Below are 25,114 nucleotides of genomic sequence, written 5' to 3'. Positions count from 1 at the left end.
TTTAACATAAGAGACCCTGAAGTAGAATCAACAACATACCCACTCCTAAAATCCCAGCCCCACCCCAACTCTACAAGATGACTGGGTTTTGATTGCTAAGCTTTGGGTAATTTGCCTTGCAGCAAACTAATAACACAACCTACTCCAGAATGCTGGCTGAGGCTGCTTTGCGTTCCTGCCTCCCTCAGCCAAACAAATTCTGAAGAACATATGAACAGTATTCAAATCACTGGGGATGGGTCTTGTGCATCAATATAGTTCAAACGCCCAACAGTTGATAACAGTATGGAGCCAGTTGCAAACCTCTGCTTCAACTGGGATTGTAGATATTTATCATGTAATTATACACCATACTTCATTCTGAGGGTTAAGACCAGCCTTCAAGGATAGAAGCTAAGTCAGAGTTTTCCCACACAAGAAACCAATCTGTTTCCCTTTTACCTCTCTAAGACAGAGACAGCCAAGAAAGATTACCTTGCTGTTCAGTTTCTGTCTTGGCCTTATTGTCCTGTGACAGACGTAGGTGTTTGGTGTGGATGTCTCATTGGCCATGGAACAATTTACTACTTCCACCATGCTCTACTGCCATGATTAGACTAAGGCTAACTGATGACTTGGACGTGATAAATTCTTTCAAGAACCATTCAACAGTATTTTTCAAGTGTCTGTAAAGGTTCCTTTTTGTGCAGAGGAAACAAGGAAGATAGTGTCATGCTTGGCTTCGGTCTGATCCTCCTCAGCCCACACACATGGTCCAAAGATACTGAATGTCCAACACTGAAGCTAGGAAATAAGTTGGCAGAAGGCAGAGCATCTTTTTATGCCTCTCTTTCTTATCTTTTCCATGAACAGGCAAGTAGCTTCATGTAGCAGTTACACTATAACACACTAATACTGGTTTTTAATCTTATTCCAAAGATTCTGACTGCCAATTGGTAATGGAATCAATCTAATATCCCAATTCCCTAGTAATTCTCTTCAGTTTCTGTGTCTCTTCACAAACAGAACCTCAGCCAAATTCTTGTATTTTTACCTTAAAAGTCTCATCATATTCCAACTTTCACACTTGTCCTCCAGCCTTTAACCATCATTTATCTCATCCCTTAACTAATCAATATTAATAGCCTCTTAACAAATAGTTCCATTGGTAATCTTCTGCCAGGTCAGTTCTAACTCCAAGATTTTTGTTACTACATTGTAGGGTGCTTTGTGCTTCTTGCTTGATTGGAAGCCTGCCACTGCTGGCAACACACCTCTCCTCTCTTCTCCTCTCCTCACTGGGAAGGTTGTCACTTCTGTAGTGCAGCTGCTGAAAATGGATACCTTCGGTCTAATCCTGAAACGACCTCAGATAAACTCAAACTACTGGCAACCCATGAAATAGACTAGTCCTCCTCCACAGTGTCATAACCATGAAAGAAAAAAAAAGGCTGGGGACCTGTCCCTGACTGGAGAACACTAGAGAGATATGATAACTATACACAATGCCCGACCTGAGTTGGATTCTGAAACACTGGAATAGTAATAGGAAAATAGCTTGACTGGAAATAAGCTTTGTAGCTTAGTTGTATCTTGTTTTGATAATTGTGCTACGATCGTGCTCTGTGTTAGTATTAGAGGGTACTGGGTGAAAACTGCCATTGCATGTTGGACATATGTAATGTGTTTCTTGATTATAAGGAATCACAATTAAGAAATTGAGTCTCAGAAGAGACTTTGGACTTTTGAATAGTATTGGGGCTGTTGAAGACTGTGGGGACATTGGAAATTGGAACAGTTCATTTTGCATTATGAGATAGCCATGAGGCTATAAGGTCCACAGGCAAAATGTTGTGATTTGAATGTGAAATGTACCTTTCATATGCTCATGTGTTTGAAAACTGGGTCCCCAGGTAGTGATGCTATTTGGGGAGGTTGAGGAACCATAGGTGGAGCCTTGCTAAAGGAAGTAGAACATTGGAGGCAAGCCTTTACATTTTATAGTTGGGCTCAACTTCCTGTTCACTCTCTGCTTCCTGACTTCCTTGCAGTGTGACCCTCTGCCCCTTCCCCCTCCTGCCATGATGCACTGCATCTCGCTGGAACTGTAAACCAAAATAACCCCAACACACCAATAAAAGAAGACACTAGGTGAAAAGTCAGGAAAACTCCATACTACGTACTCTTTCAACTTTTCTCAAGTTGAGTTCTTTCAAACCTCAGCCAAATTCTTGTATTTTTACCTTAAAAGTCTCATCATATTCCAACTTTCACACTTGTCCTCCAGCCTTTAACCATCATTTATCTCATCCCTTAATTAATCAATATTAATAGCCTCTTAACAAATAGTTCCACTGCCATGAGATGAGAAGACAATACTCCCAACAGCCCCCAGGTACACGAATCATACCAGTATCTTGAGGCACTGAGGTAAGGTTTGGCTCAGAAAATTCCTTATGGATACTTAGATACTTTCTGTTTTTTGTTTTGTTTTGTTTTTTTAGTTTTAGTTTTTTTATTAAGAATTTTTTTATTCATTTTACATGCCAATCACAGATACCCCTCTCTTCCCACTTCCCACCCACCCACCCTCCCCCCTGCCCCAACCTATCCCCCCTCCTCCCTGCAACCTATTCCCTCCTCCAAAAAGGTAAGGCCTCTCATGGGAGTCAGCAGAGCCTGGTACATTCGGTAGAGGCAGGTCCAAGCCCCTCCCCCTGCATCAAGGCTGAGCAAGGTGTCCCATCATAGGGAATGGGCTTCAAAAAGCTAGTTCATGTACCAGGGATGGATTCTCATCCTACTGCCAGGGGATACTTTCTCTATTGCTCAGCTGGGAAAACAGTGATGTGGTCCAACCCTACAGGGAAATGGCTGATTTATTGCTGGGAACATAATTTCCATCTGTGACACCTTCAACTACAGAAATCCTAGTTTTCCAGATTGGAATGTTGGATGTCCAGTTTCCTAAAATGAGGAAGAATCTGCCCCTCTGAGCTAGCAACCAGGGAAAGGAAACAGCAGGAAGATGACTCTACCTGGTGCTAGCCTCCCCCGACAGTATGAACCTTCCCATCTTCCTGCTTTTCTTCCCTACTTACACGTGATTGACACCCATATCCTGTTGTTCTACTTCCTAAGATTAGACACACTTGCTTTTGTTTGCTTCACTTTGAGACCACGGCTTGTGTGTACACCATTGTGTCTGGGTACTGGTTTCTTGTAAGACTATAATCATCTACTTAAGGTCCATGTGATTATTTCCTGGATTATATCCCCAGTCCCACAGTGTATTCTCATTATTTTAAGGCCAAAGTATGACATCCTCAGCATAGAGCCCATGACTAAAATGAAGAACTATGTGCAAAGCCAGCTAGCTACAAGTCAAAGACAGCACACGAAGAGCCCACCAAAAGGCACATTTGAGCTGCCTATCGTAGCTATATCCCCTGCTCTTAGTCCTTCATACTCACAACCATGGACCACCCTTAATGTTTACCAGCAGTGCCACTTTGTCATTCAAAAACATAAATGCAACATACAGTATGTTTATTGAAGATTTTTTTTTGAGGGGGTTGGGGATTTGACTCAGTTGTAGAGTGCTTGTCTAGCAAGCACAAGGCTCTGGGTTTGGTCCTCAGCTCTGAAAAAAAACTTTTTTTTGATTCCCTATCTTGCCACATGTGCCAGTTGGCCTTGAAATCACCATTCTCCTATCTCAGCCTCCTGAATGCTGGGCAATATGTATATATAACCATGCCTGGCTCATAAGGTTCCAGAAAAGAACAGACACTCTATTGGGAATTGAGCTAAAGGCCGTTTGTGTTGTATTCTGGCAAACAATCTGAGTTCATTCCACACATCCTGAAAATTTGAGTGAGGCAGAGTGAAACAAACAAACAAACAAACAAGCAAACTGGAAAAACCAAAGCCAAAACAAAACAAAGGGCTGGGCTGTCTATCAGAGGAAATCTGAACACACCATAACACCCAGGGTGCAGTGTGTTTACTGCAAATTGTTTTGAAAGAAAAACAACTCAGAATAGTTTCTTTGTGCTTTACCCATTTGTTATGTTTGCTTTCATCTGCTGAAGAACACTTGGCTTCTTTTTGGTTCCTGGCTTTAGATTTGTTACATACAAGTTTAAATAAATACAGCATACTGTACTGACCTTACACATGCTTTTGTGAACACATGTGCTTTCACTCTCTGGGATGAGCAGCTATGCATATGAACACTGGGCTGCATGGTAAGTATGTGTGTTTGGTTTTGTAAGAAATTACTAGAGCCTTTGCTGAACAGTTCCAAGTCCGTCCACACAGCCTTAGACGGACTAGGTCCCACTCCTTTCTTACTTGTATTTCTTTTCTAAAAAGAAATATTTTATGTATATGTGCCTGAGTGTATATGTGTCAGAGAGATCAGACAAGGTCATTGGATTCCCTGTAACTGAGGTTACAGACAGTTGTAAGCCCTGCGGGTTCTGGGAACTAAACTCAGGTCCTTAGCAAGAGCAGAAAATGCTCTTAACTACCGAGCCATCTCTCCAATCCTTCCCTGTCATTCTTATGAATAATGAGCCTTCTAGGAAGTCAGCATCCTCAAATAAGTCTCATCTCTGTTTCTGCTCCCTAGAAATAAGATGGTCTTTAGTAGTTTAGCCTGGTGTGTCATATGGCCCAGGATATAAAAGCCAGGTGGTCTGCTTTCCATGGCTCTCAGCTGTGATGTAGATGACACATGCACAAATGAGAGACTCCAGCATCCCTGAGCCTTGGCAGGACCAGCTCATAATGAATTCCAGGCTTCCACTGACCCTTGCTGCCCATCTGTACCTAATGAATCTGCTTCATGTAACTAATAGATGCAAGTTTTCTGTCTCAGTAGATGCAGGATTTGGAAACCATCACACATCACACTTCTCTGCCCCTTCTCAGAGCAGGCAGGTCTGTCACTCCACATTCTCTTCAGCAACAGACACCTGAAGGCGCTTTAAATGCTTACTGAATAGCTCCGTTGAACAACGGAAGGGAGCAAAGCTGCTTTTCGGTTGTTCCTGGACATGACCTTGACTGTGCATTTGTTGTTGTTGTTGTTGTTATTCCTGGACATGACCTTCTGATGAAAACATTCCATAGCCCTCAGCCCCCATGGTTGGTTTCATGTTTTGGGAAGATGTTCATAGTGGAAAAAATCATTGCAAACAAGTTAGGTCAAGGAAGTCTTAAGGGGAAAAAATTTTTTTTTTTCAGCTTGTTGTAAGCCACCATGTGGGTTCTGGGAACTAAATTCAGGTCCTCAGCAAGAGCAGAAAATGCTCTTAACCACTGAGCCATCTCTCCAGCCCTCCATTACCTGTGGTTCTTCTGAATGATGATACCACTGGGAACTCAACAGCTGGAAATAACTCTGGTCGCTTTAGCTGGAAAGCACAGTCTTTTTAAAGACAGTTGAAGATGTATTCTAAAAAGCTCTGAGAAGAGGCAAGAAAACACATCTATTGAGATAATAGGTCAAGCTTGTCTCAATCTAGCTCATTCATTTATCCCAGCGACACTGTGAAAAAGATACAGTGTCCATTCTACAAATAATTCAAGTGAAGTAACTTTTCAAACACGCTGTAGAATTAAGTGACAACATAAAAAGGAGAAACCCTACTTCCGGCAGCTCCTGGTGGCCTTCAGCTCAAAAGTGTAAAAAACAGGAGACAATCAACATAGTCATGAAAAAGACAGAAAAAAAGGGAGTAAGAGAAGAATCTCAGACTTGAGGTTTATGTGTCCAGGGCAGGAAAATGGATCCGTCCAAGGTAATGGCACCTCCTTCACAAAATAATAAAATAGGAGGAAACTGTTTGAAAAATGTAAATGGTAAGTGTTAGATTATATCATGTTCTAATGTAAGTACAGTCAGAGTCATAAGGAGGACTGACAATATGTAGGCATGCATCTCGGATAAGTAGGACAGTGCCAGGAACTTGCTGGTATGGCTCCATGCTGATCCCTAGGTTTCCTTATGTGCAAATCACTGCTGTGTTTACACTCAAGCACCTTAGTAACACAGATCCTTAAACATTGTATGTAGCAGGAATCTTAAAAGGTCTTATTAATTAAATCAAACCTAAGGCCAGTTATTGGGGTGAATGCTGGAAGATCAGAGAAGCAGAAGAAGCCACAGACAGCTACCTTACCTCACCAGTTCCTCAGCTGATCCTGTTTCCTCAGACTGGAAGCCTCTGTGTCCTCATCTGAATGGGTCTCAGCTGAACTGCTGCTCCAAAGCCTAAAAGCTTAATCAGCCAAATACTTCTAGTTTCTGGTCCTCATGCCTTATATATCTTTCTGCTTTCTGCCATCACTCCCTGGGATAAAAGGCGTGAGTCACCTTGCCTGGCTGTTTCTAATGTGGCCTTGAACTCACAGAGATCCAGAGGAATCTGCCTCTGGAATGCTAGGATTAAAGGCGTGTGCTACCACTGCCTAACCTCTATGTTTAATATTGTGACTGTTCTGTCTCTGACCCCAGATAAGTTATTAGGGTGCACATATTTCAGGGAACACAATACCACCACATTTCCTCCCTTTTTTTGTCTAAAATTAAAAAAAGATTATAACTAATACAAGAAAAACTATCCAATAAGATATACAATATATACAGTTAAGAGTTACATTAACAATGTCTAGTCCACTAACATTTGACAGATTCCGATAAAAACTCCATTATATATTTTGACAATGTCCAGTCCAATAGTATTTGATTAACTCAGACAAAAAATTCATTACTTATCCTATGTAAAACAAGTAGTTCCTTTTTAAAAGTATTTTTTCTTTTCATAATAGATTCAGTAGTCTACCTTTTGTCATTTTTATATCTTCCCCCTTTTTCTTTTTAGTGTAGATTCAATGATCTACCCATTTATCCTATTATTTCTTTATCTTTTTTCTCAGAGTAGATTCAATGATCTACCTCATATCTATATTCTCTTTTTCCTTTTCTTTCTGTCTTTTTTTTTCAAACAAAAACTCTGAATCTAATCTCCTTGTTCAGCTTTTTTTCCTGACCATTAACAATTAACAACTTGTAACAACCATTGTAAACAATGACAATATCCAAAACTCATTAAACAACCCAAAACCTCCCATCCCACCTCTTGGAAATGTGGGCATCATTTTCTTAAAATTACTTGTAGCTAGAGTTTTCCTGCATGGCCCACAGTCAGGACAAATCTCTCTCACCTGCCAGTCCCACTGCAGCTCAGACCCGACCAAGTAAACACAGAGACTTATATTGGTTATAAACTGTATGGCCATGGCAGGCTTCTTGCTAACTGTTCTTACAGCTCAAATTAATCCATTTCCATTAATCTATACCTTGCCACATGGCTCGTGGCTTACTGGCATCTTCACATGCTGTTTGTCATCGTGGAGGCTGGCAGTGTCTCTCTGACTCAGCCTTCCACTTCCCAGCTTTATGCTCCTCCTTGTCCCGCCTACACTTCCTGCCTAGCCACTGGCCAATCAGTGATTTATTTACTGACCAATCAGCAACACACTTGACATACAGACCATCCCACAGCAATTACTTCCTGCTTTCTGGGGGTGAAGACATCTTTAGGGGATCCTGAAAAGAAAATTTTTGGGGTTAATTGTCAAGTCCTGTATCATTTGTCCAGTCGCTGCATAATAAGAAAGTGCAGGGCTTGTTTCAAGTCCTTGTTCAAGTAGCCTGTCAGGCTGGATCATCTCAGCTAGCCATCTCAAAATTGTCCTGAGTAGTTTGTAGTCCAGAGTCAATCTTTCTGTGGTGTTAATCAGCTTAATAGCTTTACCATAGTCCATGTGGAATCATCTTTGTGGGGGTCCCATCATCCTTTTGAAGATTTCAAAGTTGCTGTTAGGCGTGGTCATGGTTGCCTGCAGATTTTTTTTTTTTTTTTTTTTTTTTTTTTTTTTTTTTTTTTTGTGCCTCCTCTGTGGTTTGGAGCAATCACAGTCTGATAAATGTCTCTCGGAACCATGAATGTTCTTCCCTAGAAGAGAAAATCTTCACAGCAATTTCTCCCCACCATTTGTCTTGCCAAACTTTTCCAAACTGACCTTTGCCAATGACGCTTTCTTGTAACACAATGGTCTGGGCAATTCTTCTCTGAACAAGCAGTAGTAAACCCTTTGTCCCAGCTAGCAGCATCACAGCAGTCACCATCACAATGAGAAGAAGCCAGCAACTCAGAGGAGCAGCAGCCGCTGCCTCCATAGTCCCGCTGCCTCCATAGTCCCGCTGCCTCCATTTGTGTCTGGGCCTTGGCCTAAGCTTCTCCTTAGCAAGCCTCCTAGGCCGTCCTCAAACTCGGGATCCTCCTGCCTCTGCCTCTTTCAGCAAATCCTGCCAGCATGTGCCACCACAACCGGCCTAGTGTAGCTCGGGCCTGAGCTGGGGCCCTCAAGGCCACAGGCAAGCAGCTTTTTCATGAATTTGTACCATGAACGTTGGGTGCCAGATTTAGCAGGAATCTTAAAAGGTCTTATTAATTAAATCAAACCTAACGCCAGTTATTGGGGTGAATGCTGGAAGATCAGAGAAGCAGAACAAGTCACAGCGACCTCGCCTCGCCAGTTCCTCAGCTGATCCTGTTTCCTCAGACTGGAAGCCTCTGTGTCCTCATCTGAATGGGTCTCAGCTGAACTGCTGCTCCAAAGCCTAAAAGCTTAATCAGTCAAATACTTCTAGTTTCTGGTCCTCACGCCTCATAATTATATTTTAACAGAGAGTAGATATCCTTTACATAAAGAATTTCAAAATGTTCACTATATTTCCCAGGATATTGAAAAGTAGGTAAGTGATTGTCTTTACCAATGACATTCTGGACTGTGTCAATTAGGCTGTTCTGGCCTATGTCAATATTATGACATGTTATTTGTGTGTGTGTGTGTGTGTGTGTGTGTGTGTGTGCGCGCGCGTGCACGCGCAGAATTAGTAATGGCTAATAGTATAAGGAGTTACACATAATTTCCAAACACCAGTGTTTAAGAAAAATGGGAATTAGATAGAAATCTGGAAGAAGGAGCAAGAAATTGGTGAATTGTGTCTGGAGAAGGTGACTGGGATAAAGACATGGTATTTGTACTCCTTTGGATTCTTCATTAGAAGTTCGAGCCATACCTTAGTGTGTTACTCTTAAGAAGCACACTGAAGACAGGGTGTGGTGGTTCAGGTCTGTCATCCCAGCACATAGGAGGCAGCAGCAGGTGGATCTTTGAGGGCTTCTGTTTGTTTGTTTGTTTTTAGTTTTTCCAGATAGGGTTTCTTTGTGTATCATTGACTGTCATGGAACTGGCTCTGTAGACCAGGCTGGCCTTGAACTCATAGAGATCTTCCTGCCTCTGACTCCCGCGGACTGGTATTAAAGGGGTATGCCACCATTCTCACATCACTCCCTTATGGTTACATATGACCATGACCTAGTGGATACCAGTCAAGATACAGTGAGCTGTATGCATTCTGGGAAAGATCATAGACACCATCAAGACTCAGGCTCTCCTAGATCACAAGTTTGAGCTGGTATATGCCAAGCATGTCTTTGTATGTGGGTGAGGGCATGGAGGACGAAGAGTTTTCTGGAGCCCAAGATAATACGACTGCCCCAGAGAAGGCTTAAAAGGCTGGAAGACAGTGCAGAAGGAGAGGATGCAGGTGAAGGGTATTAGCTCATGTGCTGAAATTTTACACTTCGTTGTTTGGGAATTTGTTTCCCCTATTTTTAGAGAATTGTCTCTGGTAATCCTAAACTATCAATAGCGGTAATGTTTCCATTAAAAAAAAAAAATAGGGGGGGAGTGGAGAGATGGCTCAGCAGTTAATAATGCGTCCTGGTCTCCCAGAGGTGGTAGTTTGGTTCCCAGAAACCACATTTGCTTGTAACTCGAGCTCCAGGGCAGTTCAGAGGCCTCTTCTGGCCTCTGTAAGCACTCGCACACATGTGGCATTACCCCTACCCCACATACATATAACTAAAATCAAATATCTAAAAAAAAATAAGATACACTAAAATTTTAGAGAATTCTCATGTAAACTGTAAGTTTAACATACAAATAAAACTTTTAGCATTGCTTTCATTTCAATTAACTTAAATCATGAAAATACAAAGCTAGTTTATTTTAACTGTCTCTTTTCAACAAAGTTTGAGATTGTTGAGCGTGCTTAACTTCTGAATAAAGTCTTTTCTTTTTACTATTATTTTGTAAAACTGATTTGTTAGGTGATGTACCTAATTCACCAGAAAGAATTATTTTCTAAGAATAACATTAAGTGCAGGTAGGGGCAGCTGTTTTAATCCCGAGTCCAGAGAGAAATGAAGCGGAAAGCAAATAAAGGAAAGTTAAACAAAAGAGAGGAAGCGATCAGACCCAGGATGGCCAAGGGTCACTGCTGGATCCCGGACTGTTAATGGTTCCCACAAACATCTGCAGCCATCGAAAAGCGATGAGGGCTTTTTCTATTTATACGTTTCGTGTTTTGAGACGGGGTCTTGTTATAGTGCTACACAGGCGGCCTCGGCTTCCAGTGTAGCCGAGATTACTGAAGGTCGTCTTTATACCAGACTGCGGTTAGGACTCGTCGTAGGTCACTAACCACAGCTGTGTGTGTGCCTCCTAGCATCAAGAGTGCTTAAAGAGAATCCACTTAGAAAGTGAGTTTGAAAGGGGAACGCAAGACCTTCCCTTTTTGAGTTTCTAAAGTTAAAACATCTGAAATCAATTTAAGGAAATCTTTTCCTTTCTCTTTCTGGTCCCTTCTAGCCTCAGAGTCCGCCCTACTCCATCCAGCCCAGTCAGGCTCGTAGCCCCACCCGCTGGGCCCTCACAGGTGCCCGCTGCTCAAGCCCCGCCCCACCGAGGAGCTCCTCCTCCACCTGGCCCTAAGCCCCGCCCCCCGAGCGTCACCGTACGTCAGCGCGTCGTAGCGGAAGCCCGGCAGCGAATGAGCGCGGGCGGCCGCGGCCTTGGCCTCGTTGTCAGCGCGTGCGCGCCGAGTGCGCGAGTCCCCGAAACCCTGGCGGAGCGCAGCGCGAATGGAGGCCTGAGGGCGGCGGGGGCGGGGCGCGCCGCGAGCGGGGGCCGTGGCCGCGGCGGGCGCCGTCTAGAGGAGGCCCGGCCGTCCGCCGCCACGCACTCGGGCGCGGTGAGACGCAGGCGGGTCAGACCGTGGGCCGCGGCGGCGATGCAGCGACGGCGGCGCGCTCCGCCCGCGTCTCAGCCGGCCCAGGACGGCGGGCGCGGCGAGGAGGTGGAGGTGCAGTTCTCCGCCGGGCGTTTGGGCTCGCCCGCGCCTGCCGGGGCTCCGGCGCGCGCCACCGCCGAGGACGAGGAGCGGCTGGAGCGCGAGCACTTCTGGAAGGTCATCAACGCGTTCCGCTACTACGGGTAAGGCGCGCCCTCAGCCCGCCCGCCCGCCCGCCCGCCCGCCCGCTCGCGGCCAGCCTCGTGGCGGCTTCGCGGAGCCCACGGTCACCTGCGCGCAGACCTAGGGGACGGCTCCCCACTTTCCCCGGAGCCGCCGGGAAGAGCGTGCACTTTCCGTAGAGAACTGAACGGTGCTGCTGAGTGGCTCTAACCGGATGGTGAAGGGGAGAAGTGGTCCCGGAATTCCAAAATGTGCTGCTTGGTAAGGGAAAGAGAGCAGGCACCGGAGCCGGCTCTATGTTCTTGTAGTCTGCGAGTAAGTGTGGAATTCCTTTCGTGGGCTAGGCATGGTTGTAGTGCTCCCCATTCGTAATTCAACTTCCTAACTTTAATGTTTCGTCTAGATAGGTGTTTAGATAGCCTAATCAGAGTGTGTAAATGCAGGTCTGAATGGGTTTTAGTGCACCTGGATTTTCGGGGAAAGATAATACATTTATTCGGATAAGTGATAAGAGTCCACTGGTAGCAATATTCTGAACCTGTAGTTGGAACCAGAGAGACAGACATGACCCCTTGTCCAGGTCAAACCATCATAGATGGGACCCTCGTGCTATTAGTATTATAGTTATTCATATATGTAATTCTTTGCCCAGCTGTGACCCCCTTCAAGGGCAGGGAGTGAGTCTTATTTGTATGTCACAGCACTTGGCAATATTGTTGAAGCTCTATTTTTAACGAATAAAACATTGTAGCAAAAAAAAAAAAAAAAAAGACACTCCTATGCAGCCCTCACCAGTTTTGGCCGGTGGTCACATTACTTTGTTACTTGTTTGAATTGAGTAGGAGCTGATGGTTACATTGTGGCAGGTGTGACAGAAGCCTGAAACCCAAGGTCTCAAGCTTTCCTGTTGAGAGCATTACTGCTTAGCTACACTTCTAGACTCAGGACAGACTGTTTCTTGGATCAAAGATTTTGATGAAATAATTTACTAATTAAACTTAGAAGGAGGCAGTATAGAAAAGAGTGCTGTGTGCATCTTCTAGTTGTAATGTGGTTCCCCACCCTTTCATCTCTCTTTAGCAGTTGAATGTGGAATTGGGGGAATTTTCATTAAAGTCCCTTCCCCCCCACAGGGTTTCTCTGTGTAGCTTTGTGCCTGTCCTGGATTTCGCTCTGTAGACCAGGCTGGCCTCAAACTCACAGAGATCCTCTGCCTCTGCCTCCCGAATGCTGGGATTAAACGTGTGTGCCACCACTGCCCCCCCCCCCCCCCCCCCCCCCCGGCTTAAAGTTTTTCTTTATTTGTATGTACTGTCTGTGTGAAACACTTCAAATCTCTGGAAAAGTAGTGTAGCATAAGTATATGGTTTTTAAAATGCCACTTAGAGGTGTGGGGTAATAAGCCAGCATTGTATTGCTTTCCAGCATTTTTTGACAGTCTGGCCTTGAAGCGTCTATAGCGCAGCCACTACTCACATCTGGATAGATATAAAAATAAATTAATTAAAAGTTAGAATTGAGCTGGGCGGTGGTGGTGCATGTCCTTAATCCGAGCACTTGGGAGGCAGAGGCAGGCTGATCTCAGTGAGTTCGAGGCCAGCCTGGACTACATAGTGAATTCTAGGACAGCCAGGACTGTTACACTGAAAAATCCTGTCTCAAAAAACCAAGGGAAAAAAAAGTTAGAATTGAGATAGCCATAATATCAAGTGCTCCACTGCCTGTAGCTAGTGTACCATATTAGAGTGTATGGGTAGGAGTCTTTCCGTCATCAGACAGTTCTGACAGCCAGTCCTGTTCTAGACTCCCAGCACATTTTGGAGGGCTTGCTTTTACCATTAAATGTTATAGTGAGTAGAAAACTTAGATTAAAGGTCACAGGGCAAGTATGCTTTCAGCTCTGGCAAAATACACACACACACACACACCCCACACACACACACACACACACACCCGTGTTTTCTTTTGTTTGTTTCTAATTTTTTTTGTGTGTGTGTGAGGGCATTTCTAGGGTTTGTACATAAACATAGGCTGTACCTCATGAAGCTACACACCCTCAGCCCAAACCCATTAAGAATTTCCCAAAGTGTCTTGTTTCTGGAAGCTCTGAAGACAGCTAGATCACTGGGGTTAAGGAATGTGCTTCGTTTCATCCAGCTCTGTGCAGTTACCTGAGTTGTCTGAGTAAACACAGCTTACTAATAACTAATCAGTAAATATAGCTCACCTCCCTGCTGCCAAGGTGATATATAGTCTATGAAAAACCAAAAGCAGCAGCATGCCTAGCATTGGTTTTTGTCATTGTTCTTATTGAAATGTGGAGATTTGGAAGTGGTAAAGATGGAAGTTGTACCTAGAAGAATTACTAGCAGGGCAGGGGAGGGTTGGGGAGACCTTAGGGGGAGATAGCATGCATCTAGCAGCAATATTCCTCAGTAGCAAGCCCTTCAGTACTCTTTAGCCATAATGGGGCCTGTGCCCTGTGGGGCTGAGAAAAGTCATTTGGAGATAACTTCTTATTTGAGTGTTAGCTGTTAAGAAAGGGGACACATGCTACCAAAACTAGTTTGGTGGTTTTGGTTGTGGATTTTGAGGTGTGGTGTAAGATGACGGGACAGCCATTGCCTAGGAATACTAGGAAGAAAGTTTGAGCTGTTCACAGTGAATTTTAAATTGTTGCCACACTGCTATTTGCCTGGCTTTATGCTAAGGCAACTTTAGAACTATATAGATAGTGATAAAAAAGAATCTTTCTGAAAATCATTTTGTAGCATGAATCTTAAAGAGTCTTATTAATAAAATCAAACCTGAGCCAGGTATTGGGGTGAATGCTGGAAGATCAGAGAAGCAGAACAAGCCACAGCTACCTCACCTCGCCAGTTCCTCAGCTGATCCTGTTTCCTCAGACTGGAAGCTTCTGTGTCCTCATCCAAATGGATCTCAGCTGAACTGTGCTGCTCAAAGCCTAATAGCTTAACCAGCCAAATGCTTCTAGTTTCTGGTCTTCACGCCTTATATACCTTTCTGCTTTCTGCCATCACTCCCTGGGATTAAAGGCTCACTTCTTGGGATTAAAGGCGTGTGTCACCGTGCCTGGCTGTTTCCAATGTGGCCTTGAACCTCTGGAATGCTAGGATTAAAGGTGTGAGTACCACCATTTTCTAGCTTTTGTATCTAGTGGCTGTTCTGTCTCTGACCCCAGAAAAGTTTATTAGGATGCACAATATTTTGGGGAACACAATACCACCACATCATTTTGTACTTATCCCTTCAGATCTGATAATACTGCTTTGGGAAATTTATACCCACCTTTTTTTCCTAAACAATCTATTGCTATAAGTGAATCTCCCAAGTTAAGCAATTTACTTGTAAGGATTAAAAACTAAAAAGGGTGGGAAGTTCAAGGGTATGAATCACACTTGATGAAGTTTTTCTTGCTAGTAGAGAATCCATAGATCCTTGAGGCAGTATAGGACATCACATGGTAGAAGGAACTGGGCATCCTCAGGGTCTCCTTTCTTTTTCTTCTAAAGCCACAATCCCATCAGATTAGGGTGCTACCCTTCAGGTACCATTTAATCTTTTCCCAAAAGTCCTACCTTCAGATACCGTAGTTGGCTTACATTTCCAACCACTTTATACCTCACAATGAGGATTAAATTTTAATGTGCATTTTTTTGTGGCTACTTGCAAACCATAGTAAATACAGACAGTTGAGAACACAAAAATGTTCATTACTCAATGCCCAGAAGTTAGGAAATAGTTTAGTAAATTTTGGTTGCATAAAGTAGAATGAATGTTAAACAGTCCTTTTATATTTGAGAGCATATATCCAACTTGACAAAAATACTTCCTGTAAGGGCAAAGAATTACAAATGCTTCTCAAACTTTGAGGTGTATCTGAATCATATGTGAGTTTTAGCTAAAAGGCAGATTCCAACTCAGCAGGACATAGGTCTGTCCTGATGTACATTCCTAGCCATTTCCAAGAAGTCTGCTGTTACATTTTGAGTAGCTGTTACATGAAACCTATCCAGTCACCAGGCGGTGGTGGCACACTCCTTTAATCCCAGCACTTGGGAGGCAGAGGTAGGTGGATCTCTGAGTTTGAGGCCAGCCTGGTCTGCAGAGTAAGTTCCAGGACAGGCTCCAAAGCTACACAGAGAAACCCTGTCTCGAAAAATCCGAGAAAAAAAAAAAAGAAAAAAGAAAAGAAAAAAAGCAAGTAAGCAAGCCAGGCACAGAAAGGTAGATACCTCACATTGTTATGTGTGGAATCTGAACAGTCACAGATAGAGCAGAATGGTAGTCAACCACCAGATGGGAGTGGAGGGGTGAAAATGTAGGGGTAAATATCACTTTATATTCCATAAATGCATTAACTAGAATTTGTGAATTCAATCATGAATGAATTTGTCTTAAACAGCTACAAGATGGGTAATATGTGAAAGGTTAGAAGTAGTTCCTTCTAGAAGAGGGATTGCTATTTCTCTTCCCCTGAGCAGTTTTACTTTTCTACATTTTGCAGGGGAGGGTGGTATTTCTACTGTGGATTTGTTAATATGAAGAAAGGAAGTGTGCCTGCTATGTTTTGCATGCTGTATTAGTCAGACTTTGTCACTGTGATAAACCCCAATGTAAACAACTTGAGGGAGGGCAAATGTATTTAGATGCACAGGTTTCACTTGGCTGTGCGGAAGGATGACGGAGCAGAGCAGCTGACCTGACAGCCAGCAAGCAGAAAGAATCAGGAGGCTCTGGACAAGATGCCCAAAAGTGTGTGTCCCCTTGCCCCTGTGACCTGTCACCTCCAGCTACCTCTTAGAGTTTCTAGAACCTCCCCTAGAAAGTGCTACTAGTTAGGAACATAGTTTTTTGGTTTTTTTTTTTTTCTTTTTTGAGGAAAAGAGCTTCATATCCAAATCACAACAAATGCTTATTATATTCACTTAAGTTTTCATATCCAGTGAAGGCTAATTGAATGAACAGAGGACTATAATGATGCCTACCTTGTAGGTTTTGTGGAGATTTATTCCAACCAGTCCATGTTATGTGCATGCTTGGCAGTTACTAAATTTCAATAAATGATATTTCCATGATCATTGTTTTTACCTTGTTTCATCAAGACACTTTGGGTGTAAAAGGATCACATAGTAGTAACAGACTTGAGAACAGTCATACTGTCCCCAGTGTAAAAAAAGCAATGTCAGTGCAACCACTGCCAAGGTGGCCTCTTACATCATCCTCAGGACCTCCCTGCCCGAGTGCCATACATGCTTTTAAAAACTTGACTGTGGCATGTGTGTATAGCCAGAGCTTCTTCTGTGCTTCATTACTCTTCACAGAAAGTATTTACATTTTTATTTTACAGAAGTACTTGTTTTATTTGTAAATAGTTTTTATAGTCTGCACACACACACACACACACACACACACTGTCCCATTCCTTTTCCTTAGAGAGGGTGTTCCTGAAACTTCATTTCCTTGTACACTTGCTCGGTTCCTAAACAGTGTGTTGTTTAATGTTATATAAAATGGAGTTATATAGCATGTGTTCTTTAATTTGCTGTTTCAACAAATATTTGTGTTCTTGATTTTTGTCTGTATTATAATTGTAGCTGTACTTTGTTCATTTCCCTCCATTCCACTGTATAACTATAATTTCTGCATCCTGACCACTGATAATGGGCTTTCTGTGGTTTGTGGGGTTTTATGTGTGTTGTTTGACAGCATTGTGGTGAAGATGGCTTGTGTTTCTTGACTGTGTAGGAGTATAATTTCTAGATCATAGGGCAGATAAAACATTAAGCTTTACTAAGGATGTTGTTATTTTGTAAAGTGGTTGTACTCAATTCTGCATTCACTATTAGTGTATAAATGTTCTGGTTTTTCCACAATTTCACCAACATTTGATCTAGTTGGATTTCTAGATTTTTGCCAGTTTGGTTGATGTAAAATGACACTTAGCTGTGAGTATATATTTAGCTTCTAAAAATGAGACTCTGCTGAATAAGCAATCTCTGAAGTAACCACTCAGGAAACCTTTGGAATGCAAATTGTGAATATTACATTTGAAACTCATTTGCTTAATGCTTTTGTATTATATGCTTATATTTTTCAAAATTCAACTTGACTGGCTTTTAGTTTCAAAACATTTTTTTTATTCTATATTATTACTATTTTGATTCTGGGGATTTAACCTAGATTCAACCTAGGATTCAAACATGCTGGGCAAGTAGTTTGTCACTGAACTATATACCCAGACCATTTTAATGTACTTTTACAGCAACATGTTACTACTCCATAATATAGGAATCTAAGCCATCCTCCAGTTTTGGCCAAATGTTTAATTTCAAAATTGAAATTATTAGAAATAATTATAAATTAATCTTTATGTTTCCTCTTAGTGCACATGTCTGCTTTTACCATTTTGCGTTTTTTTTTTGTTTGTTTGTTTTTGTTTTTTGGTTTTTTGAGACAGGGTTTCTCTGTGTAGTTTGGTGCCTGTCCTGGTTCTCGCTCTGTAGACCAGGCTGGCGCTTTTTGTTGTTGTTGTTAAAACAGAAACTTTCTAAGTTGATATCCTTCAAAAATCAAAGGATAGTAAATAAGAGTAATGTCCAGCATAACTAGGGAATAGTTATATAGGATGACAATCTTAAAATGAGGTTGGCCTCTGGTGAGAGAATTCTTTTTGGCAATGAAAATAAAACACTTTTTCTGTTTTATTTAGCACCAGTATGCATGAACGAGTGAACCGAACAGAAAGACAGTTTCGATCACTTCCAGATAACCAACAGAAACTGCTTCCTCAGTTTCCTCTTCACTTGGACAAGATCCGGAAATGCATTGACCATAATCAGGAGATACTGCTGACCATTGTGAATGATTGCATACATATGTTTGAAAATAAAGAATATGGAGAAGATGTATGTGAACCTTGTTCTATCTCTTTTCATTTTAGGGTAACCGTCTGTATGCCCAGGTCTTGCAGGTCATCCACTTTACTGAGAGGATATTTTCATGTGATGAAGCTAGAGGAACAGTGTGCTAGAGATAGCATTTGTTCACTGTTTTTTTTTAAGCACCTAGATAATTGTTGATGCTTTCACATGGTGTTTTGCATGTTAGAGTATATAAGAGACTTAAATTTCTTTTTTTTTTTTTTGGGTTTTTGGAGACAGGGTTTCTCTGTGTAGCTTTGCGCCTTTCCTGGAACTCGCTTGGTAGTCCAGGCTGGCCTCGAACTCACAGAGATCCGCCTGGCTCTGCCTCCCGAGTGCTGGGATTAAAGGCGTGCGCCACCACTGCCCGGCGAGACTTAAATTTCTTAAAAGACTTTACTAGCTATATTAAGTTAATTTCCATTGCTGCTTTTTCAGTGTCTTCTATTTGTTGATATTCATCTTCCACTTTAAAATAAAAATATTTTCACTTAAATCTCAAGTGACTGGCAGTAATAGAAACTGAAGTCTCTTTGTATCCTGTGATAGATACAATTTGGCTAGTCCAGTGTGAGCCATCCCTGCTGCCTATCAATGAGCTGGAGGGGTTTCCTTCCCTCTCTTGGAGGGTGGAATGTTCTGTCTCCATAAGCAGTTCAGTGCTGGTCCTTTCCCGAGGAAGAACTGCTTCACTTTGTGGTCGTTTTATGATTAGTGGATCTTCCGCTGTTGAGGGTAGAAGTGAGAGCACCAAACTTTTTTATGTAGGATCTCAAGCTGCACTTGAGTCCCTTGAGAGGCTAATAATTATTCACTGACTCACCTATATCTTAGTATGTGCATTTAACCATATTCAAAATTGATGCTCAGAAAATAATTCTTTTTTTCCCCCCCTTCCTTTTAAACAGGGCAATGGAAAGATTATGCCAGCATCTACATTTGACATGGATAAGTTAAAGTCTACATTGAAACAGTTTGTAAGAGACTGGAGTGAAACTGGGAAAACAGAAAGGGATGCCTGCTATAAGCCAATCATAAAAGAAATTATAAAAAACTTTCCAAAAGAGAGATGGTAAATACTACTGCATTTCTAACCCCTTTTTTTAAGGCATATAAGCACTTAGCTATAACATTTCATTGTGATTCATTTTCATAGCCACTCTGGGCCTGCATGTTTTTACATGTGTGAGAGATCTATTTGTTCCTGGATGTTTCAGTTGTGTGAGGTTGGAGTTTTTATGTTCAGTAACATTTGCTCTAGTAATTATGAGAAATTTGAAACTAAAATTAGAACAAATATTCATAGTCCATAATACACACTGCTTTATAAGTTTGTTTTTTTTTTTAAATAACAAAGCAATAGTGATAGATTTTACTTTATCTCAATGAGGGATCTATCCCATAGAGAAGTCATAAACTTTGAACATAGAACCTTTGGGCGTTCTGAAGCTCAGGGTCTGATTTTCAGACTAACATTTGTAAATAAATAAAATGCATAGGGCTACAAAGACCCAGCTATTTTGAAGCAAAGTTACTGAAGTCTTTAAAAAGCAAACTTGTGGAGGGCTGGAGTGGTGCCTATTATACTACATGAGGGCCTGTGCAGGCTCTTTCTAGTCTCTGAGCTGGGAGACCCTGTCCTGGCTCAAAAATAAGGTGGGAAGCAACTGAGGAAGACAGTATAAATTTTTAGTGCAACACACACACACACACACACACACACAGACATTTATATAAACAAAATAAGTAATGTATCTTAATTAAAGCAAACACTGTGCTGTTACGTACTTTTTATAATGTATTGATTAGATACAGCCTGGCAGTGGGTATAAGTACTATATTATGAAAATGCTGAATAGCTTGTACATTATTTTGATAAAAATGTGATTCCTATTGGTGACAAAGTCACAGATATTCCTACACCTACTATTGCTCATTGCCTGCATTTTGTAATTGAGGACAAATACCAATTAAAGATTATTGCAGTTAGAATCTGTTGGGGGCTGGAGAGATGGTTCAGCAGTTAGAACATGTACTTACTGCTCTTATAGAGGACTCATGTTGAGTTTCCAGCTGAACATTATCAGGCAGCTCACAGTCACCTGTACTTCCAGCTCCGAGGGATCCAATCGATGCCCTCTCTGGACCCTGTGGGTGTCACATGCTCATTTCCACACACAGACACAAACATATACATACAATTTAACGTAGACCATTAAAAAAAAATAACAGAGTAATATCTAATTCTCCTCATGCTCATAAGTCCAGTGAATTTTGTCCTCAGACCCTGAGATTCTTAGGTCCCTGTGTTTAGAACTCCTGAGTTTGATATATCCTTTGAGGAATGTCAGTACTTATGTCTCTTCTTTCTTTCTTTGAACTTTTAATTTTGGAATAACTTCAAAATTATGGTTCATGAATTGTACAACCGCCTTCCATATACTCTTTTCCAAAATTCATCAAGTTTTGGCATTTTACAACATTGCTGTATCATTCCCACCTTCTCTTTTCCTCCATCTTCCAGCACATGGATGTCTAAAACCATACTCTCAAAATTATTGTGAATTCATTTGAAACTTCAGTTAGTACTTGCCGTGTTTTCTTACTGCTTAAAAATTCACAGTTTTAGTCTTCAGGGTCTCACTGTGTAGCCCTGGGTGGCCTAGAACTTTTGGCTGACCTGGATCACTGAGATCCATCTGCATCTGCTGCTGAGTCTGGGATTAAAAGTGTGTGCCACCACACAGGTGTAGAGTTTATTCTTAAGTCTGTTCCCTTTCAGTTACCAGATTCAGGAAATTGACCCTTGAACACAGTTATGGAGCCTAATAGTATATACTCAGATTTCATAATTGCCCTGGTAGTCTCCTTGTAACATTTCCAGTCCATTCTAGAATCCAGTGCACTGGTGATTCCTATGTGAAGCAGTCTGTGAAGTGATGGTCTTTCTAACCTTCACAGTTGCAGACTGCTTTCCACTAAAAGGAAGACTCTTCTTTTCTCTCCTCTGTATATATTTATTTCAATGACCCATAGTTCCTATTGTATTCAGTAAACTATAATCTGTTACTATTATTTTAATTTTGTTGTTCGAATTCCTTTATCCTTAGGGGATTTTTCTTTCTTTTTTAAAATTACAAAGATGCATCTTTTTTATTTTTTATAAAATTTTTTTTTATTCATTTTACATACCAACCACAGATCCCCTTCTCATCCCTCCTCTTGCTCTCCCTACCCCCACCTTCCCCCACTGTGACCCACCCCCCATCCCCTGCTCCTAAAGGGTAAGTCCTCCCATGGGGGAACAGCAAAGACTGGTACATTCAGTTGAGGCAGAGCCAAGCCCCTCTCCCCTGCATCACGGATGAGCAAGGTGTCCGATCATAGGTAATGGGTTCCAGAAAGCCAGCTCATGCACCAGGGATAGATCCTGATTTCACTGCCAGGGGCCCCTCAAATAGACCCAGCTATACAACTGCCTCCTGTATGCAGAGGGTCTAGTCCAGTCCATTTGTGAAAAATATAAAGTATTTAAGACCCATGTTGTAGTTTCCTGTGAGGGTGTGGCTATTTCTCTGAGGATTTGGTTCCTTGTTACATGGAATGCTATACAGAACTTCAAAGTAGACATGAGGTCTGTTCATTGTCACTTGATGTCATTTGCTTTTGGGCATTCTGCTGCACAGACATAAACACACACACTCATACTCAGTGCTGAATTCCTTCTTTGTATACATGGCCTATCTCTTCGGTTAGATGCTTTAACTTTATGCTTTTCTGAGGCAGGATCTCATTGTAGCTCATAAGCTCATGCTGTCCTTGAATTTAAAATGCTCCTGTCTAGATCTACCTCCAAAGTGCTAGGACTATGGGCATGTGCTGCTACATCTCAGCTCAATATAGTTTATAGTGATTTTTTTCTTTTTGTTTGTTTTTGTTTTTTTATTCCTGATCCAATAATCCCAACATCAGTGTTTGTGGGTTTGTTTTGAAAACTCCCTTTATTTTCTTGAGTTTTTGCATTAGCAGTTTTGTTTTAGTGGGACATTTTATGTTAAAAAAAAAGTGAAGATGAGTGTAAATAAATTAATCAAAAATAAATGATATTTTGCTTTTTCTGTCAGGACACTAGTATAGAGGGCAGGGTAAATAATTTGTTTTAAATTTTTGAAATACTTGCAAGTATTTATTGCTTCAGACAATCTCTTAGGAAAATTTTCTATAAACCTTGTTATCAAGAAATATGGGATTATTGCTTCTTTCTAGAAAATGAACTGGTTTATAAGGTTTTGTCTGCATTTCATCTTCTATTTCATACACATTGTCTTTAGCATCTTCCTGAGACAAAGTAATAGAAATTTTGCAACAGTAAGTAGTTACTGGCCTCTTGTATAAAAACAATTACTTCTTCAATAGTAAATCAACTACTGTGTACACTGGAAATCATTGGCTTATTGATGTCATCTGCAAAAGCTAGGAGCAAGATATTGTGTTGTTGAGTCAACTTTAACACAGAATGTTTGACTATCTCACCTTGTTTAGATCCCCCCCCCTCCACTGTGTGTGTGTGTGTGTGTGTGTGTGTGTGTGTGTGTGTGTGTGTGTGTTTGGTTTTTCGAGACAGGGTTTCTCTGTGTGGTTTCGGTGCCAGTCCTGGATCTTGCTCTGTAGACCAGGCTGGCCTTGAACTCACAGAGATCCTCCTGGCTCTGCCTCCCAAGTGCTGGGATTAAAGGTGTACACCACTGCCTCCCGCGCGCGCGCGTGTGCGTGTGTGCGTGCGTGTGTGTGTGTGTGTGTGTGTGTGTGTGTGTGTGTGTGTGTTTTAGTTACTATTTTTTAAATTGTCACAATTTGGGTTTCTTGTTTCTGTTTTTTTCCATTCAAAGCATCATTTCTTCTTTTTAATTTTTTTAAGTTATCATACAGCGTAATGGGTTTCATTACGGCATTTTCATGTATGTATGTCAAATGTGGCTCTTATTCACTTCCCCATTGTGTCATGTAGCTTATTTTCAGGAGAATAAACATAAAAGGCATGGTGTAAATGCTTGTGACTTTTTGACATTTTGGATTGTACTTTCTGAATAGCATCTAGCTTTCTTGTAGGTTTTTTTGGGAGTGATTTTCATATATACTATCATCCTTCCCAGCTTGAATGCCTTTTAACCCTTGTTTTTGTTGTTAGGCGAAAAGCTTTCTCTTTTTCACCACTGAGTATAATATTAACTGTGAGATTTTCATAATTCCTTTTTTCTTGTTGAATAATTTCCATCTTTCTTAGAAAGGATGTTGATATTGTTAAATACCTTTGGATTCTATTGAGCAACCTTGTTGAGGTTCCCCTGCCCCATTTTATTAAAGTCTCATTTTCTCGTGTTAAACCATCTTTGCCTTCTTGGGAGAAGATTTGCTAATATTTTATTTGAGATTTCTATACTCATTCAATTGTAAGGGATAGTGGCTTATAGTTTTCTTTTTCTTTTGCTAGTAAGCCTTTCCTTGTACCCATGGGACATTGAGGTGATGACAGCTTGTTTTTTATTCTTCTCTGGAAAATAGGAAGCAATCTTCAGTACTTTTACTTTGAGTTGAAATACTACAAACTTCAGTCCTTAAAGGCTGCTGTATTCAGTCACAGTGCTACTACACATCTGTTTACGTGCTACACGTGGACCCTACCATTGAGCTACTCCCGTGCTAAGAGTCTTATCAGTGGCAGTTTATGAAAGATTCCATAGCTATTAGAATAATGAGCTAATTTCTTTCTTTTGGTTTTTCGAGACAGGGTTTCTCTGTAGTTTTGGTGCCTGTCCTGGAGCTCACTCTGTACATCAGGCTGGCCTCGAACTCACAGAGATCCTCCTGGCTCTGTCTCCCGAGTGCTGGGATTAAAGGCGTGCGCCTTTATCTTATATTAACTTTTTATAATTGCTTTAAGTTTATAAACTTTTATGAACATTATTACTTCTTTTTTGTTTGGTTGGTTTTTTGTTTGTCTTAAACAGAGATCCTCCTGCCTCTGCCTCTGCCTCTGCCTCTGGAGTGCTGGGATTAAGGGCGTGCGTCACCATCGCCCAGTGAACATTATTACTTCTGTAGGGATATTATTTGTTTTAAAGTTTCTAGTTTTTATTCTTTCTGAATGTCATTGGTCCTTTGCTCAATAAAGTACTAGGTAATGACTTCTTTAAAGTCTAGGTATCCCTGAAAATTCAAAGTATCTTTGTTTCTGAAAGTAGATTGTAAAGTGAGGCTCTTTAAAATTTGAGTGTACCAAATTTTGAATGAATTCCAAAGGCTAAAAGGTCAGATGCTTATGTCAACATAGTTTCAAGTATTTATAATTTTATTTATATTCAGATTCTTGAATAATATATACTATTGCGTTTAATCAGCCTTTCAATACTAGCCTATCTAAAAAAAAGCATGTCATTATTAAAGGTACTTAGTAAGCTTGCACAATAACTACTGTTTTACAGTTATTTTTCTGCTGTGATAGTGTGAGTAGGTAAATGGTTCTAGTAAATTACTTTAAAAGTAAAAGAATAATTAAAGGCATTTTTCAGTAGGTGAAGATTTCAGCGTTGAGAATTCAGAAGGATGTGACTCTCCTGTCACTGCTCTCTAGTCACCCGCTTTCCATCTCTGAAAACAGCGAATGTCACAGGCGGGATAAGGACACACACACACATAAACTTTAAATGAAATATACAGGGCGGGGGGGGGGGGGGGTGTTTATTCCCCCAGTCTTAGAGCTGATGGGAAAATTAGGTATTTCCTTCTGTAT

General features: G+C 41.4%; 1 protein-coding gene and 1 long non-coding RNA gene across 8 annotated transcripts in view; one reads left to right on the top strand and one right to left on the bottom strand.

Moving 5' to 3' along the window:
- LOC128124465 (uncharacterized) overlaps positions 1–11,597 on the bottom strand; it is a 41,834-nt gene extending 30,237 nt beyond the window's left edge. Inside the window, exon 1 of the long non-coding RNA XR_008222880.1 lies at positions 11,489–11,597. This is a non-coding gene — a long non-coding RNA (uncharacterized LOC128124465). The remainder of the gene's footprint in view (positions 1–11,488) is intronic.
- Carnmt1 (carnosine N-methyltransferase 1) overlaps positions 11,085–25,114 on the top strand; it is a 35,151-nt gene continuing 21,121 nt past the window's right edge. Inside the window, exons 1-4 of one of the 7 annotated variants that reach the window (XM_052760760.1) lie at positions 11,381–11,400; positions 14,437–14,524; positions 18,114–18,309; positions 19,233–19,396. In XM_052760760.1, the coding sequence (XP_052616720.1) occupies positions 14,508–14,524; positions 18,114–18,309; positions 19,233–19,396 (377 nt within the window). In that variant the 5' untranslated portion in view covers positions 11,381–11,400; positions 14,437–14,507. Of the gene's footprint in view, positions 11,401–11,432; positions 11,696–14,196; positions 14,525–18,113; positions 18,310–19,232; positions 19,397–25,114 lie in introns of those variants that run through there. The other 6 variants (XM_052760759.1, XM_052760758.1, XM_052760755.1 and 3 more) reach the window with 6 other exon arrangements.

The sequence above is a fragment of the Peromyscus californicus genome, unplaced genomic scaffold, assembly GCF_007827085.1.
Source record: "Peromyscus californicus insignis strain IS unplaced genomic scaffold, ASM782708v3 Scaffold_4__1_contigs__length_199733344, whole genome shotgun sequence".
Taxonomy (NCBI): domain Eukaryota; kingdom Metazoa; phylum Chordata; class Mammalia; order Rodentia; family Cricetidae; genus Peromyscus; species Peromyscus californicus.
Note: the sequence above shows the minus strand (reverse complement) of the source record. Positions and strands in the feature narration are given on the sequence as shown.